This window comes from Gallinula chloropus (assembly GCF_964237585.1).
Source record: "Gallinula chloropus genome assembly, chromosome: 1".
NCBI lineage: Eukaryota > Metazoa > Chordata > Aves > Gruiformes > Rallidae > Gallinula > Gallinula chloropus.
Genome location: NC_140085.1, coordinates 133339167 through 133356181, shown reverse-complemented (window position 1 = coordinate 133356181; position 17015 = coordinate 133339167). Strand labels below are relative to the sequence as shown.

The 17015-nt window shown below is 43.5% G+C and overlaps 1 protein-coding gene across 1 annotated transcript in view; it reads left to right on the top strand.

Annotated features, from left to right (window-relative positions):
- Nucleotides 1–1671: 1671 nt before the first annotated feature.
- EGFL6 (EGF like domain multiple 6) overlaps nt 1672–17015 on the top strand; it is a gene marked incomplete at both ends in the record, with an annotated part of 41347 nt that continues 26003 nt past the window's right edge. Inside the window, 5 exons of the mRNA XM_084279156.1 lie at nt 1672–1739; nt 6424–6533; nt 8941–9033; nt 11546–11665; nt 15281–15400. Of these exons, the coding sequence (XP_084135282.1) occupies nt 1672–1739; nt 6424–6533; nt 8941–9033; nt 11546–11665; nt 15281–15400 (511 nt within the window). The remainder of the gene's footprint in view (nt 1740–6423; nt 6534–8940; nt 9034–11545; nt 11666–15280; nt 15401–17015) is intronic.

Here is a 17015-nt window from a genome sequence, read left to right as displayed (position 1 = left end):
TTCAGTAAGAAACTGTGTCATGCATCACCAGTTGTGTATATTTTGCTATAAAGTCCTGTTACTGTTATTTCTCCCTCCCTTTGCTGTCCCAGTACATAGTCCTTATCCCAACCCACAAAGTTGGCCTTTGTCTTCCCTTTTTTACCATGGGGAGAGAAGAGAGCGAGTGGCTGCATGGTGCTCAGCTGCTGGCAGTAGCTAAACCACAACATCCAGAATAATCACTGTAGGTCAGAATTTTCTCAAGCATATGAAGTTGCTTCACCCTTACAAATAAATAAACAATTGTGCTTTCTGAATCAATTCATTAATTGTGAATATTACATTGCAGATGTATCGCCAGCACTTGTGATTTTTAATTACTACTTCCTTGTGGTTACTCAAGTTATAGCCTTCCATCAATCTGGCCTCTGTAACAGCTGCTTTTTACACTCCTTGGTCTAATTCTGGATGTGTCCAGCTACAAATGGGCTCAGAATCCAGTACCCAGGTACTTCTGATGAGAACGCTAAATCTTGAGTAAATAGCCCCTGCTCTGTATGTATGCTGTCTCTGCCGATTCTGACTGCCCTCTCCATATGCTGAATAAAGCCGAGTTGTCTTCAACAGGAACAACTTCCCAGAGTTTAAGACTGAGGAAAAGGTTCATAGCAGGATCTGGAAACTGGGAACAGAATGCTTTTAGACACAATATCCTTTACTGCCAAGAAGTGTTTAGCAATTAGGCTAGTGTGAACAATCTGCATTTAAAAAAACCCAACCAGCCCACAACAACAACAACAACAACATCAAAAAAAAATCCACCTCCCCCAAAAAGATCTACCTTCCAAAAACCCCAAAGAAAGCTCTCCGGAAGCCCATCAAAACCAAGCATGTCCTCAGGCTGGATGCTTTTATGGTATGAGGAAGGTATCGAGAGACACAACTCAGGTAGAACACAGCTCACCCGCACTGCGCCAGGGAACACTTCACTTCCTGACGAGCATCAGTCACCTAACCTAACCAAGTTTCTCCGTCCCTGCAAAAAGATAAAGTTCTTAATTAGTCGTTACATGAAAAAAAACCCCTTAATGCAAAACCCAGCCCGGCCGAAAGGCAGGCACTGCACTAGGGGGACAGATAAGGGGATGAGGTGGCAGCAGGACTAGCTAGCAAGGAACAGCCTAACCAATCAGCGTGAATTAAAAGTTAGTGCGGGGCAGCTGTTCCCTTGGGGTTAAATCACGTTTGGTCACGGAGCGGCCAGTAAGTGAAAGGCAAACTCCGCAAACGTTCCTTCCCTGGGGCGGGGCACCAGGGCGGGCGGTGGGTGCCCGCGGCACAGCTCCGTGCCGCTGACGCGGGCGGGACGGGACGGGACATCACACCGCACCGCCGTGGCTCCCGCGGGGCAGCGTGTCCCGAGCTGCAGCCTGCCCGCCTCCCGGCAGAGGAGACCCGCTGGCGCGGGACTCCCTTCCCGCCTGGTCCCGGTCGCCCCGCGCCCCGTCCCGGGGGGTGTGGGACGCGTGAGTAGAGCGCGGCCCGAGGCGGGGCGGGCCCGCCCCCTCCTGTCAGGTTTAACGACCGCGTCCCGCCGTCCGCGGATCCTCGCGCCCCGCAGCCGAGCGAGGACCAGCCAGCCGCCGCCTCCCAGCCGCCGGGCCGGGGCCGCCTCCCCGCCGCCGGGCGATGGTGCCGGCGTCCGGGGGCGCCCTGCTTGCCGTCCTCCTGGCCGCCGGGCTGGCCTCCGCGGGCAGGTGAGCGGGGACGGCGGGGCGGGGAGGTGGCGGCGGTCGGGACGGGGCCCGGGGTCTAATGCCCCGCTACTCTGTGGGAGCGTCCCGAGGGCTCCGGGCGGGCAGGGGCAGCGGCGTGCGGTGCCCGGCGCGCCGCGGGGCTGCTCTGCTGGCCCGCTGGCGAGGGTGTAAGCGAATCCCTCCTCCACCCGCCTCTGTCCCCGGGGCAGCCGCACAGCAAAATCCGTTGCCCTCAGGGCCGTGTGCGAGCGGGTCCGGCGACAGCCCGGCTCCCTAGTGCTGAACGCCGTCGGCGAAGCGGCCAAGGCGGGTGTGCCGCTTTCCTCGGGGCGATCGCGGCAGAGGCTGGGGGCCCGTTTCGCCCTGGGGAACACGGTGACTTGGGTGCGCTGCCGGCGATAGCAGCGGCGAGAGCAGCGGCACCCGGCGTGGAAAGGCGTGAGCTGCTCTCGGCTTCGGTTTGCTCGTGTAAACGGGCCCTTTGAATCCAGCCTGCGGCTGGTGCATCCTGCAGAGACGGGTCCGCTCCGGAGACGGGATGGGATTTTGAGAGAGGGCGAATAAAACTGCTCACTCGGGATTAAGCCGTTGCGGTGTTCCCCCGTCCCAGCTCCCCAGAAGCAAATAAAAGGCCGCAAGAGCTGCGGTGAGGGGATAGTGAGCGAACAGGGAGCTCAGAGCAAGCGGAGATGGAGCCTTCAAGATGTTACGTGGTGTAATTGTTCGGGATCGGAGTTGCGAGTGGGAATGTCTGTCTGTGGCGAGTGGCCGTGTTGCTGTCCGAGCACACGCGGGGCGGTCGAGTGGTCGGCTGCCCAGAACTGGGAGTGTCTGAACTCCAGACCCGCTCCCACAGAAAGCATCTTGTCTCTCAGGGCAGCGCTCCGTTCCAATGCTCGCCTTCGTTATTTCTTTGCCTTTAAATGCTCGCCTCAGTTTTCCCTTGGTGTTGTGTATTTACGTTTCAAACACTCTGAAAGGTGTAGCGCGGCATTACCTCCTTCCCGAAGGAAGCACGGCCTGGAGTTAGTTGAAGCAGAGAGGGGTGAGTTTGGTAAAATAAGTTATTTGACAGTAAGTCATGAAACCTGTGGGAAACCTACAGCCTACCTCTGCAGCCTGTCTCATCCAAGCTGATGTTGGATGATGGTGGTGGCACCTCTCTTTTCTTACCAAGAATCTCATTCTGCCTTTTCCCTTTGTGAGGCAGGGGACAGCAAAGGTTTCCAAACATCTTGATTGAAGTCTCAGATGACAAAGGATTCTAGTTTAAAAGGACAAAGAAATTCTATTGGCTCTCAATACCTAGGAAGAAAGAACAGGAATAGTGAAAATTAGGATCAGTTTGGAAAAAATTAATTAATTATGAAGATCTTTGTCTTCAAAGAGTGGCTTTCCTGTGGACTCTTCTGCTCTGAGCACTTCCTTTAAGGAGTTTGCTGGACACGTGAAACCTTAAAAGGAACTTCTGGAAGCCCAAGCTAAACTTCATTTGGTGTTCTGGGAGGGACTTTTGTCCTGCCGAGTGTCTGAAACCGGATGAAGGGACATTTAAGACACAGTTACTCAACAGCTGACACTCTTTTGGTTTTATTTAATATGACTGTAGGTGAATTTTTTTACCTAGAAGGAAGTCACCCTTCAAATAAACTTGTGTAAAAACAAACAAAACCAAAAAAACCCCAAACTACCACAACAAAAACACCCTATGCCTTCATTTGACAAAGTGTTCAAATTAATCTTTGCATGACATACACTCATAATACACTTTTTAGGAATATTATTCAAACTGTTAAATTGTGAGAGACCATCTCTTTGTCCTTTGAGCGTGCCAGCTGATCAAAGTTTTAGGTCTGGTGCAAGTTGTTTTTTTGCTAGCTACAATGTCCAGATTATTTTTTTAGAGGAAAATTAAAGGGATAATATCCTGTCTTTGAAGTGAACTGGAAGCTGCTAATAATATAATTGAGACCTTTCCCCTTGCCCACCCCCAGCTGCAGGCAGCTATTGTATGGGCAAGAGCTGAACAAAAGTGTCCTGTGGAGATCTTATGGTAACTGTGCACTAAATCTATTCATCAGCTGGGGCTTGGGAGGGGAATTAAAAGCTCCTAAGTGTTCCTTTTCAGAGGAAACTTTAGTAAAAGACAGAGTATTATTAGGACCTGAAAACAAACCACTGCATTAACTCAAACCATACCTGACTTCGTTATCTCCCTACCTGGTTAACTCAGGCTTTTGAAGACTTGCTCTCATCCTCTGCAGGTGTTACTGACATCTAATTCCGTTCAGGCAGGGCATACACTGCTCATCACCACTGGTCAGGAGAATGTAACGAGTACATTTTTTTTCCCTGTTGGGATTTTCACATCTGTTTACTTTATCATTCCTGGTGAAAGGGCAGCTGACGAGGATTACAGTCCAGCACAGGTATCAGCCCAGTTGATGCATCTGAAATTTTTGACTGCTCATTGGTATACAGACATTTTTAGAAATTTGGAGTTGGCCTCTGTATGGATGGAGTATACCTGTCCAGTATCTGAATGCTTTCACCTGAACTGATCCAACTTCTTTTGGGACAGAATTCATATTACTCCAGAGAGGAACAATTTTTTTTTCATCAGCAGCTGAGTAAACGGGATATCACTCTGTCCATGCCTGTGGTTGTATCATTATAGGCAACATTTCTTTAGCAAAAACCACTGAACTCCTGACAGCAATAGCTCAGCTGATGTCTGGTGGCTCTTCACAGGTTGGAGGTGCTAACCTGGCAAGACTGTGTTTCCTCACAGATTTTGGGATCATGGTGGGCTCTTGATGATCTAGTTGACCTTTCCATCTGCCAGAGGTAGACTTTATCTTGGTGCTTGCTGGGGGAGTCAGAACAAGACCTTATCCAGGGCAATATCTATAAAAGTTCAGCTATGTTCATTTTATTTGCAGTTTCTTGGAACATTTCCCAGTTTTAAGACAAGTTTGTAATGAAATCTTCTGAGAGATTTTTGCTTTGTAAAGAAACTGTCATTATTTGATTTTGAAGTGAAATATTAAATAGAACATTACTGAATTAGTTTGCTGTGAAAGTGCAGACCTTTTGGAAAGCAGTGAGTTCCTGCTCCCCCAAGCTTTATGCATCATAACCCTCCAGGGGAGTCACAGCACTATCCAGCTGCATTCAAGGGAATTTTCTGGGTTGTAAGTAGAATATAGCATTTACTATTCATGTGAATTCAATGGGACTTTATAGCATGCAAATAGAACATGTTTTTTAACTTGCAAAGGATGTAATGGATGAACAAAGTGGAAAGAGGTTATTTTATTGTCTGTAAATCCTGAGGCAGGGTGCTGATTTCTAATCGACACACATACAGGAGTTATAGCTGCTCAACACATGTTTTCTCCTGTCTGAAGATGGGGTATAGTTACTCCTGTGAACTGCATCACTGAGTTGATGGCAAAGGCTAGGTGGCGTCAGAGCAACTTACTCCCAACACTCCAGTCTTTTTACTTGCCAAGTGACACGAGAACCACCCCTTCACCCAGGGTATCTCGGACACTTCCTCTTCTGCCACTGAAGAAAACTCAAGTAACATCTTTCATCTTTGAAGTGATAAGCATAGGAAGATATGCACAAAGCACTTCTGTAAGGTGACAAAGCAATGTGTTTATTGTGCACTAGACTAAAAACTGTGGAAGTTCCTGGCCTGTTGACTTTTTTTTTTCATATTTTTCCCTACCACTTGTTGGTGTGTATTGCCCCTCTCAATACCCCAAATCACTTATAACAAAGCTCTGGCTGGTAAGGTATTTTCTGTCAGAAACAACATTTTGGACTCTTTGAAGAAAGTGCATTTTAAATTACAGCCTATAAACAGCAATGCAGACAGAGGATTTTAGGGATAAAGAAGAAAACGTCATAAAGGGGACAGGCATGTGGCAATGGAGAACTGAAGTAATGGCTGGCAGAGGGAGAAGAGAAAAGGAGTCACAGCAGTGTGGAGTAGAAGCCTTACACGGCTGTGGATTTTGATCAAATTTATAATTTTGGCAACTAATGTGGCAGGTTTTCCAACTCTTGCAGCTGTTGATCTGCTCAGTGACTTTGTGCCCCCTGGGCTTATTGGCAGATTAAATTAGCAGCAATTTGTATGGTCAGGGAGTCCCACGCAGCTGGAATGCATGGGACTGTCTGCAGTCAATCTGCACACACGCAGTGGCTATGAGCCTGCAGGTCACCAGCTTTTATGGGGCTGACTGATGTCCAGAAAGCTGCTTTTCTTTTGAATCAGCCTTTCATCATCCAGAGTAACAGGATGTCAGGTATGGCATCATACTTTCCATCCAGATTCTTCATGTGACACAAGCTGGAGCAGCCCCATCGACCTCACAGATACGAAAAGCAACTCATTCTGTGTATTTTTGGCCTGTGCCATGTTTATCATTAGAAAGGAACTCTGTTGCCCAGTTAATTCACTGCAGGTGAACCCTTCCCGTCTGCCCTGTTTCTCCAGTGGAACACAACTTTGTGTTCCTGCCTAGAAGCGCTCCCCTCGGTCTGGTGAAATGGAAGTGGCTGACAGCGGATAAAACATAAGGGAAATGTGCAAAGGGATACACAGAGCAATGAATTAAAGTGTGTTTGCCTGCTGGAGCTGGTGTTCATCTTTCTTTTGCAGCTCAGAAAGCCTGAGAAGCCGTGGGCAGCTGGCAGCTGTGAACCAGGCTGGGGTGTGTCGCTATGGCCCTAGGTTGGATTGCTGTTATGGCTGGAGAAAGAACAAGGGCCGCTGTGAAGGTGACATTAACCCCTTATTTTCCCTTCCTCTCCACGTCTGTGTACTTGGTACTAATACATGCCTGCCAGAAGTTACAGGAAGAAACCCTCTGAGGAGTGAGATCTCAGACTCTGTGAGAGTTTGAATAAAACATGTTTAAGAGACTGTCTCCTCAACAAAGCAGAGCTTTGGGCAAGTAACACCAAACCATAAAATATGTATTAAAATTTTCTTATGTCGAGAAGGGACCATCTGTTCTAACCTCCTGCACAACCCTGGACAGTGCCTGTACTGTTACAGCTGCTGAGTAAGTGCTGAAAATGCAGCTTTTTTTGATGTTACATGTCATAGAATGGTACATATAGAAAACTTTTTTAGTGATTCATCAATTGATATCCTTTATCAATTTTTACTTTCTAAAAATATAAATAAAGCCCAAGGAATAAGTGCACCTGACTTGAGCTTGGGTAGCTGACTGGTATTCTGGTCTGTGTATCATTGGCCTAATGAGTCTTAAAGAGTTGATGACTCTTAAGGCATTTCTACTCTGCAAAAGGTCTACAGGTCCTAAGGAGAAGGTCATGTGGAATATCATAAAATACATGTTTTAGGAATCTTTTCCAATGTTGCACTTGTCCCAGAGGGTTTGGCATTGAATGTGTGGTGAATTTGAATAGAGGTTTAGGGTTATTCGTTACTGAAAATCAGTATACTGGTATCTAAACAGAAAAGATGCCAAAATGTCTATGTTCTGTATATATAGCACATCAGTTTTAAAAAAGAAAAAGTGATTAATACCTTTATTAATATTTTTGTATTTCTTAAGAGGGCCTTATGTTTGATGTGAATAAATACCTGGAGGGAAAACTGGCAAATGTAGCATTGATCAGCCAGTGGAATAGTTTGTCTTGTTTTTAAGCAATAGATTGCTTTTGTATTAAAATACAGTTTTCATAGAATTTTAAGATTCTTCTACTTTAAGCTAACTAAAGAACAACTGGGGTTGTTCAGCCTGGAAAAAGCTCCAGGGGGAACCTTGTAGTGGCCTTCCAATACCTGAAAGGTGCCTATAAGAAAGCTGGGGAAGACCTGCTCACAAGGGCATGTAGCCATGGACAAGGGGTAATGGTTTTAAACTAGGAAAGAGGAGATTTAAGTTGGATATTAGAATAAAAAAATCTTCAATATGAGGGTGGTAGATCACTGGAACAGGATGCCCAGAGAGGTAGTGAAGGCCCCATCCCTGGAGACATTCAAGGCCGGGCTTGATGGGGCTCTGAGCAACCTGGTCAAATGAAGATGTCCCTGCTTACTGCAGGAGGGTTGGATTAGATGACCTCTAAAGGTCCCTTCCAACCTAACACATTCTATGATTCTATGAACTATAATGTTATTCTGCATTGTAAATCCAGATGCAGTGGTGTTCTCTGCCTCAGTGCCAATACTTGGCTGGTCTTGCAGCATGCCAAGTTGCATTCAGGGATAGAGGAAGTCCTGAGAAACACCTTAATCTGTGGAGTTAGTGGACCAGTACATCTGAACAAATCTTTAAATGTAGGAAAGACACTTGAAATCAGAAGTATGAATTTTAATTACAAGTTTTGCTATATAGTGACTAACACTATGACTTTCCTATTTCCTCATTACAAGGTAACGAGGTCCACATCCTGCTGCATACTCTTCCAATGTTTGATTTGCTATTCCTGAATAACCCTCATGTTGACAATCACATTAACTTAAGGAGCCTTAAACTTTACAAAAGTCAGCATTTAATTCCTGGTTAATGACTCCAAGGGCTGAGAGTTAGAAAATGTCTATTTTTTTAATGGATGCAGGCTAAACAAAGCCCTCTCAAATCGTTGTAAACCTGATGTAATTATACTTACTGGGATGTGTGATAAGGACAGTTGTCTGATTGTTTGGCAGACGTGCTCTGGATGCTCCAGCATAGGAGGGACACATTCCTCGCTGTAGCTGAGGAGAGATCTAAGACTAGAAAACTGCTGTAGGGTGATGTGTCTCCCTTGACTGCAGGAGAGTGCTGTTGCCTCTTTCCTACTCCAGATGCAAAGCAGTGCTGCTGGCTAGCTGCTTCTCACATTGGCTTCTTAGAAACAGGAAAAAGGCAAGAGTACAAAACTAAATATGAATCATAAGTCTAGCAGACAAAAAAAGCCTGGGGGAGAGAATGGAAAGGAGACCTTTCTTTTCCCGGTCTTTGCAAACCTGGAAAACCACTGTTTTGTGCTGGTGTCACTTAAGCAGAATAAACTGCTGGTCAATAGCTACCAAGCCCAAACTACAGGGAGAGGTATGGACAATGTTGAACTCGTGCAACAAGATTTTTAGGCAACTAAGCAGGGCAAAAGGTCTCAAATAGGGTATTTCTAACTTTTTCTCTCTCCTTTCTCTGCTTGACTCTGGCAGCTATCTGTGGACATGGCTGCAAGTACGGCGAGTGTGTGGGACCAAACAAGTGCAAGTGTTTCCCCGGATTTACAGGGAAAAACTGTAATCAAGGTTTGTGCACATGGGGACAGTACTCCTGAAACCAGACTGTTGATGTTCTGTCTCCTTATCTTGCACTATGGATTGTATCATCTTCCAAAATAGTAAACCAAGGCATTTTCTTGTTTACATAGAAGAGTTCAGAGCGTAAGGCTCTTACATCTTCAGCATCCCAGACAAGCACTAAGCCTCCTTCAGCACAGAGAAGTTTCAACCTGTATCCTGTATCTCCTGCAGGCTGATGACAAGGGCAAACTGTCATTTTTATAGCTAGAGGATTAAGGCATGGAGAGGTTAAATAGGAAATCATTAGAACAGACAGAAGTCAAATCCAGAACCCCTGTCAATTTCTTACCTAACCTTCTCATCAGAGAGACATGCAGTTATATGCTAGACAGGTAATTTCTCAAGCTGCCTGGGCCAATGCCATCTGTTTGCATATGCTGATTGGTGTTTTTGAAAACCAGAATTGGGAAGTTTTATGCAATTTAGAATTGCATATTCAGAAACTTTGAGTGCACCAGTTTTCCTCCATAAATTTGCAATTAGACATGGAAATATTTCAGTTACGTTTGTGAGAACTCAGGATTTTTTGTTTTGGTTTTTTTTCTCTCTTTTCTTTTTTCCTGTTCCAATATATGAGACCCCTGTGCTGAATCTGATGAAAGGTCAAGCTGACTGTGCATGCAGACAGCCCATCCTGCTGCAGTGCCAGACGAGTGAAATGCAGGTGCTGTGAGGGAAGCATGACGTAAAGGCTACTCGAATCAGTCTATCCTTGCTGCCTTCCTAAGCACCTGCAGCCTGTCCTTAAAAATGTTGATTGGCATACACACATTTTTCAGAGTCAAAATCACTGATTTGTTAAATAATATCTTTCAAACAGTAAACTATAAAAGTAGACTGTTAAGGAGAGACTGTTTCCTTCTTCTAGAGAGGAAAATGAAAGAGCAGCCACAGTTGTGTGCAATAGTTATCTGGCTAACACAACTTCAAGCCTCTAAACCCAGAAGTTTACCTCAAAAATCATTTTGCAGCTTAAAAACATTACCAAAAGGCAACAGAGAAGCCCCCAGCTTTTAAGTGTTTTCTGTGCAGTAAGTAACTCCAGCTGCCTTCGACGTGCTCTCCGAAGGCAGGCAGATCAGTTCGCAGCACTTGCAATAGATTCAGGGTCTTGGGCTGGGTGGAAGCACCACACAGACCTACACGTGCCAATTGCCTCTGAACTCCCTGGGCTGTTCTACCTTCGGAAACAGGGCCAGGAATTTTTTAGTAAAGTGATAGCTGGCACAGGCCAGAAATGTCTCAGAGGTATTGCAGTAGTATAGCCACATAGGTGGTCATGTTCCAGCAGCCAGGAAGGCTCAGAGCCACTTTTAATTTACTGGCAGATGTAGCCTTGGTCTGTCTTTACAGCAGAATGCCCTGCTGAGCAAGCTCAGCATGAGCTAACTGAAATAACATAGATAAGGGGACTGAATTAGTCTGCCACCAAGTCTGAGCTAAATTAGCCTTATCTCTATAGGTTCTCTTTTAGAGCTGTGTATGCTATCTGTGCGTTTCTGTGCATTGTGCTAGATAGGTGCAGCTAAGCACTTTTGAAAATGTATGGTCTAAGTGGAATAACTTTTGTTCCCCAGTTTGCTCTCTAGTTTCTTTGTTAAGAGAGTCTTAGTTATTTAGTGGAGCCATGGTAGCACAAAAATCCAGGGTGATTTGCAGGGTTATAGGTTGTCCTTTTTAAAACAGAGCCTACATACATCTAAATAATAGAATGAAACCCTCTGCCCCACCCCCCACCCCCCCCACCCCCCCCACCCCCCATCGCCCCCTCCCAACCACACAAACTAAACTTTTTAGGATCCTGGTTTTCTCCCTGTGAAGGTTAGCTGTTGGGAATATGAAATTAATTCAGTTTCTGCAAAGCCTTTTAAATCCTGGGGTTTGAGAAGGATTTATGATGTTTCTGCTCTCAGTATTTTGAGATTTTTGATATTTGTCCTTTTATTCTTAGAATAACACAATTCTTATCATATATTGTATTCCATTTCTGCTGCTGATAACCTTGGAGCAAACATGTAGCTGAGGGGGGAAAAAAAAAGTCTTTGTTTCACTTTATCTCAAGCTGATTCACTGTTCTTAGTCTCATGTTTTTGCCTTTCTAGTACAGAGGTCAATTGGAGGGCTAAAATCTCCACTTAGAGAAATCCAGAAAAATATATCCCAGTAAAGAGACTAACTGCAATTCTCTCCCCACCCCTACACCTCTTTCTAACAAGCTGCCAGATGTGACTGGAGTTTGCATTAGTTTTCCAGGTGTAGAAGTCTGTGTGTATTAGTTTCGCTAGCCCTCTCTCAGCCAGATGGTCTGCTAAACTCTCATCTTGCAAGGGCCTGGCTCGTTTTCAATCCAGGCAGTTTTACTGTGGGGAATTTAAGGCATTAAGCACTATTATCCACCTATCTGTATGAACATATATATATAAGCCCAGCACTCACTTGATTCCAATGACTTCTGCAGATCTGAATGAATGTGGACTGAAGCCGCGTCCCTGCGAACACAGATGTATGAACACACATGGCAGCTACAAGTGCTATTGTCTCAACGGGTACATGCTTATGCCAGATGGCTCATGTGCAAGTAAGTAATAATGCTGATAGGACAGGCACACCAAAACCATCTAATCGCTTTTGGTCCCAATAGATTTTTCTTCCTGTGATGAATGGATTTAGCTTATTCAGGATAGGGTCTTTGCCTCAGCTCTCTGGTACTGTCAGCAGCTGAAAGAGGCTTTCTATTTGTTATTACCTGGATAAAGTAAACTAGGTCATACTTGTATTGTGGTGTTCAGAGGGATTTTTGTCCTGCTAGAAGTAAAATTCTTTGACAGCATTACTTCAAATGAGGAATGGCTAGTATAAACTTAGTGCATGGTCCTGACAGTTCATCTGTTGAATAAGGATGAATGAATCCATCCACACAAAGCACCAATATAAGCTACTTTTTACTGTGCTGAACGTCATGCCATTATTCTTTGCTTTACCTTTCAGTGCTCCCTTGTTTATCTCTGCGTTGCTATGCTTCTCACAGTTGCCACCAGCTTCTTGCAAACATTTGTTCATTGGGCTGAGACTTATCTAAACTCTATTTCTGCCCATTTTCTGTGTCTTTGGGTCATCCTGTACAGAAAGACAACACAATTTTTTAGACCTGACGAAGCTTCTTATTTTTCAATGACACTGTTTTGTTTGTAGAAAATACTTATTTTTATTTCACCTGAGCTATTGTATACAGCTTTTGAATTTCACAAAACCCTAAGGAACATGGTGACAGCCCTTTATGTTGTCCACTGGACTGTAGCACGTGCATCAGTTCTACAAAGAACCTAGTTGCTCTCAGCAGTGGATCAATCTGCTTGAGAGGTCTGTCTTAAATGTATGGACCTATCTGTATGGTGTGCAGCATGATCTTTCCCATGGATCTGACAGAAAACCATAAACTCTGAGAAGTTTTCATCTCCATACCTTGGAGACAACCACTCACCAGCCAGGCTGTCCATCTGGCCAGTTTGCTATCAGATAACTGGAAAAAAAACCCAGCCTTGGCAAGCTCTTGTGTGAGTGCAGGGTCTGCAGGTCTGGGGCAGGTAGGAAACCCAGACCTCTTACCCTCTATTATGGCTGGGAGACTGAAATTGCTGCAAAAGGTACCTGGGGCCTTTGGAAGATTTCCCTTCCTTGCACCGTAGCTCAGGATTGTGCCTCTGCATTACTAATCATGGTGTGTGCTGCTGGCAGACAACAGCTGCAAGGCCCTGAGATCCCTGAGAAATGGACATATATTCCTTATGTTTCATCCAAGATAATTTGTGTATCTGTTGACATCATACACCGAGCAGTTTTCAGTAAGGCCCCTGTCTTATGGACAGCTGAAGTTGGCAGAGGCCATAGCTATGGTCAAAGGAAACCACCCTTTTATCCCAGCAACAGTTTTGTCCCACCCATCCCTCCCTCCCACTCCTCTGAGCCCAAGTGCTTGCTGCGGCCTTGCTTCTGAACCAAGTCACAAAATGACATCCTAGCCAGGCTTAGTTCAGGACTCATTTCCTGATTCAGGAAACACTGCATTTGTACCAAATTTGTACCAAGTGCACAGTTGCACCATCCCTTGCTTAAGCCAGCCCAAAGTGCTGAATTTCTCAGCAGCAGTGGCGGCCAGTGTCAGGCACATAGGCCTGAGCACCTCGGAGTCCTGAAGCACTTATCTCACTCTGGCATATGGCAACACTGTTTCTCAGCGGAGCCCCAACAAACCCTATCTGAGAATCAAACCAAATTTCAGGGGTATAAACAAGTTTCCTGTAGAAAGGAACTCTTAGTTCTTCACAGCTTTTTTTAGGGAGGCAAAAGTTGCTAATCCAGTTTGTGCTTCATTAACCCAACCCATCTGCCACCTTCCAGTTCCAAAGAGCCTTTAGTTACTTAAGTAGAAACTACAATTACAAAATGTGGTAAATTACTCAAGTAGAACTCAGTCTTTGTTAAGTTTAGTAGCCTCCCATTTCACTTGATGCTAATTTAAGCTTGTGCTCAGATAAAATGTGAGGTTATTTAACTGACACTGTAATTCTTGTAAGTTTATTGGAGCAAATGTTTTGACTGTATTGCTGCTCCTTTTGAATCAAATTTACCATGATGTAAGTCTTAGCAAGATGAAGTCCATCTAGTCTGAGCAATTAGGTTTATCTGCAACCACAGAAGGACTGTGGAGCTGGAAGAAGAGTTTCAGAGGAGTGTGGCTTTGCACTACAGAGAATCTTCACTTAACATAGTAGGTTAGTACTCACAAAATCACCCAAATTCTGCAGTAATTACTATACTGGATCTGATCAGCAGTTCATGTAAGCCAATGCCAAGTCAAACAAAGCCAGGAAGAGGAATTGTCAAACAAAAGAGAAAACACATAGTTGCCAATTAGAGAGTATTTTTAGTAAGTTTCTTTATTCCCATTTAAGAAGTAGGTAACATGCCGAAGTGTTAGGATTTACAGTCTTTTTTTAACTCTTGCCTCCTGTGTGATCTCATTCATACAAAAGTAAAGTGCTTTTGCAGATACAGCGAATTCTTGGCCTTGAATATTCATCACTTAGCCACAGAATAATAATTTTATCACAGGTTAAACAATTATTAAACAATTTTAATAGCGTACAGGAATAACATTAATTATATTTTTATTCAGATCACAAATTATATGGCTGTAACTATCTGACAACTTGCACACATCATTGTCATATGCTCTGTTATTATGCACCATTCTGAAAGTGCTGGTACCTCTGACAAGAAACATGTTGCATTTTAAAATAAAATCTCTATCTTTTTCTGCCAAAGCAGTGAGCCAGCTTCAGTTCTTGCAGTTGGTTTCTGTCTCTATTATAAACTGATAACAGTTTCAGGCTTTCTACTTACAAAGGACCTATGTGCAGTTGTGTTTCTCTTCATACAACCAGAGTGAAATATCTGGAAATACTTTCTTCGCACGCACCTCCTTCTGTTCCATTAAACACCTCCAAATGCTACTTTTCTCCCTGGCATAGTAGCACTAATGCTTCCTGGATATCTTCAGGATTTTAGAAATATCTCCCCACATGCTTAATGCAGGATCTAGACCCCTACATTTCTATCTAGAGGCTGATCAAAATCATCTCAAATAATTCAGGCTCCTAACCAAGACTTGGTGACCAAGACTTGTATGCTGGCTGGGGCCTCAGATTCAGATACCTGTTCCATAAAAGATTAAAATAAAGGTCAGTTTCTAAGAACAACAGGCTAAATATTTTTTTTTTAATCAAATTATAGGCAGGAACGATATTTAATGGTAAGCAATAAACACATTTCACTACTGAGTTTTCTGTAAGGTGAAATCGTTTCAGTGGGAAATGTAAACCCCACCATTTTTCTACTTTGAGACGTTCTGTCTCTGAGTCAAAAAGGTAGTAGTAAGAAGTCACAGAACTGGGATCAGACTGAAAAAAGGAGGAATAAAGGCAGATAAGGAAAGAACAAAGTGAAGGGGAATGCAAGATCCATCTCATAGACTCCCAAATTGTTAATGTGCTAATGTATAAACAGCTTGATTTATCATGAATGGAATTTTGTTATTCTGATTAACTTTCCATGTTCATTCAGATCTAACTTAAAGTGTGTGGTCCCAGATGAGAATTTTGCTCTTTTTTGTTATTTTATATACTGTTTTCAGGGTCTAGGACGTGTGCCATGGTGAATTGCCAGTATGGATGTGAAAAAGTCAGCGGTGAAGTACAGTGTGTTTGTCCATCAGGTGGCCTTCAGTTGGGACCAAATGGAAGGACGTGCATTGGTATGGTTAGAGAGCTCACTCGCAGCTTCTTTTCTGTTGGATCCCAAAAAAACTAAAGATTCTGGGGAAAGGTTAAGAAGCAGTTAGCCCTCCTTGCTGGCTGGAATAATGCTTCTTGTTACAGTGCAATGCAAAGTTTGCATACTTCTAAAAAAACAATGATGGGATTTTTCATTTATTGTGTTGACCTACAATACAAACTTCTGAATTTTGCTCCAGAAGCCTCAACATCACTTCACCTAGGAGTTTCCTGTGATGAAGAAAATATTGCTTATAAGACATGGTACTGTTCTGTGGTACCTTTTACACTGTGATGTGGGAAAGCAGTGCTACAGCATTGTACTGCAGCACTGAAATCATACCCATTTTCTAAACACGGTGGTTACTCACCATTCTGCCTCTTTCAAAACCCAATAGATGTGAAACAAACCCTCCAAAACAGGGACCACTCCAATAACTAGAGAAGAATGGGCAATGAAGTATATGTTAGGGAGTACTATTGTAGGAGCAGGGCAGCCATCTCTCAGTGTCCCTGCTTGAGTAGGAGGTGTGCACCAGATGACCTCAAGAGCCTTCCAATCTCAACCATTCTGTGAAAAAACTTTACAAGTGTTATTTACTAAAATGTCTTTAGCAATATACTTAATAATATTGATGATGTCAAATACTTTACATTCTTTTTGTCACAATGGTGCAAGTACTTCAAATCATGAAGGGCAGCTGGGACGTGATACCTTATCAGCGAAGCAGAGTAACAGTAGCTAATCCATTTCAGACACTGTTTACCAATACATACCACTTGAACGATTTCTACAGCTTTAAGAGTGTTTCAAATAATGAGAAATGTAACATTCAAACATAAAAATAGTCCTTTTTATTCCAATGGCCAAAATAGTACTATACTTAACATTTCAAATAAGAGATGGAACAAATCTGTCAAGAGACACTGCTGTGCACAAGGACAGTTTCTACATGGATTGTTCTTTTTAATACACAACTGTAATATCAAGTTACATATGAAGATTTTATGGCCTGGGACTACGTTACCACTTTCAGGAGCTATCAGATAAACCCATATGGATACTTGGCTCAACTTCCAAGCTATAAAGACTCCAATGTGAGAATGATACTTATTTCTTTCAAATGAAATGAGTTTCTAATTTGAACTGTCCTGCTTTGAGTAATCAGTAAGGCTCTCAGACTGCTGTTGGTCACAGTTAATATTTGCTTGAATTATTTAAGAGCTGTGTGAAGGAGAACATTGTAGACATATGTATTTAAATATGATAGACAAGACGAGTGGTTCTCTTGCATCTCTTGCTGAATTATTTGGGCAGCTATTTTTATTCTTTTGTATTGAATTGATTTTTATTTATCTTGTCTGCTCAAATGGATTTGGAAGAATGCTGATACATATAATAGAAGGTAAAATGGACAAAATCATATGTCGGTGGTTGGAAATAGCAGATTCCCTCATTTCTGTATGACTTGTGGTGTGTCATCACTTCTCCATCTCTCAAATGCGATAACATTTTCCTGCTGTATAGCATAATAGGTGCCTAATATAAGATACTCTAATAATCTGGTGTTACTATTGGTTTTAGCTTAATCCTCA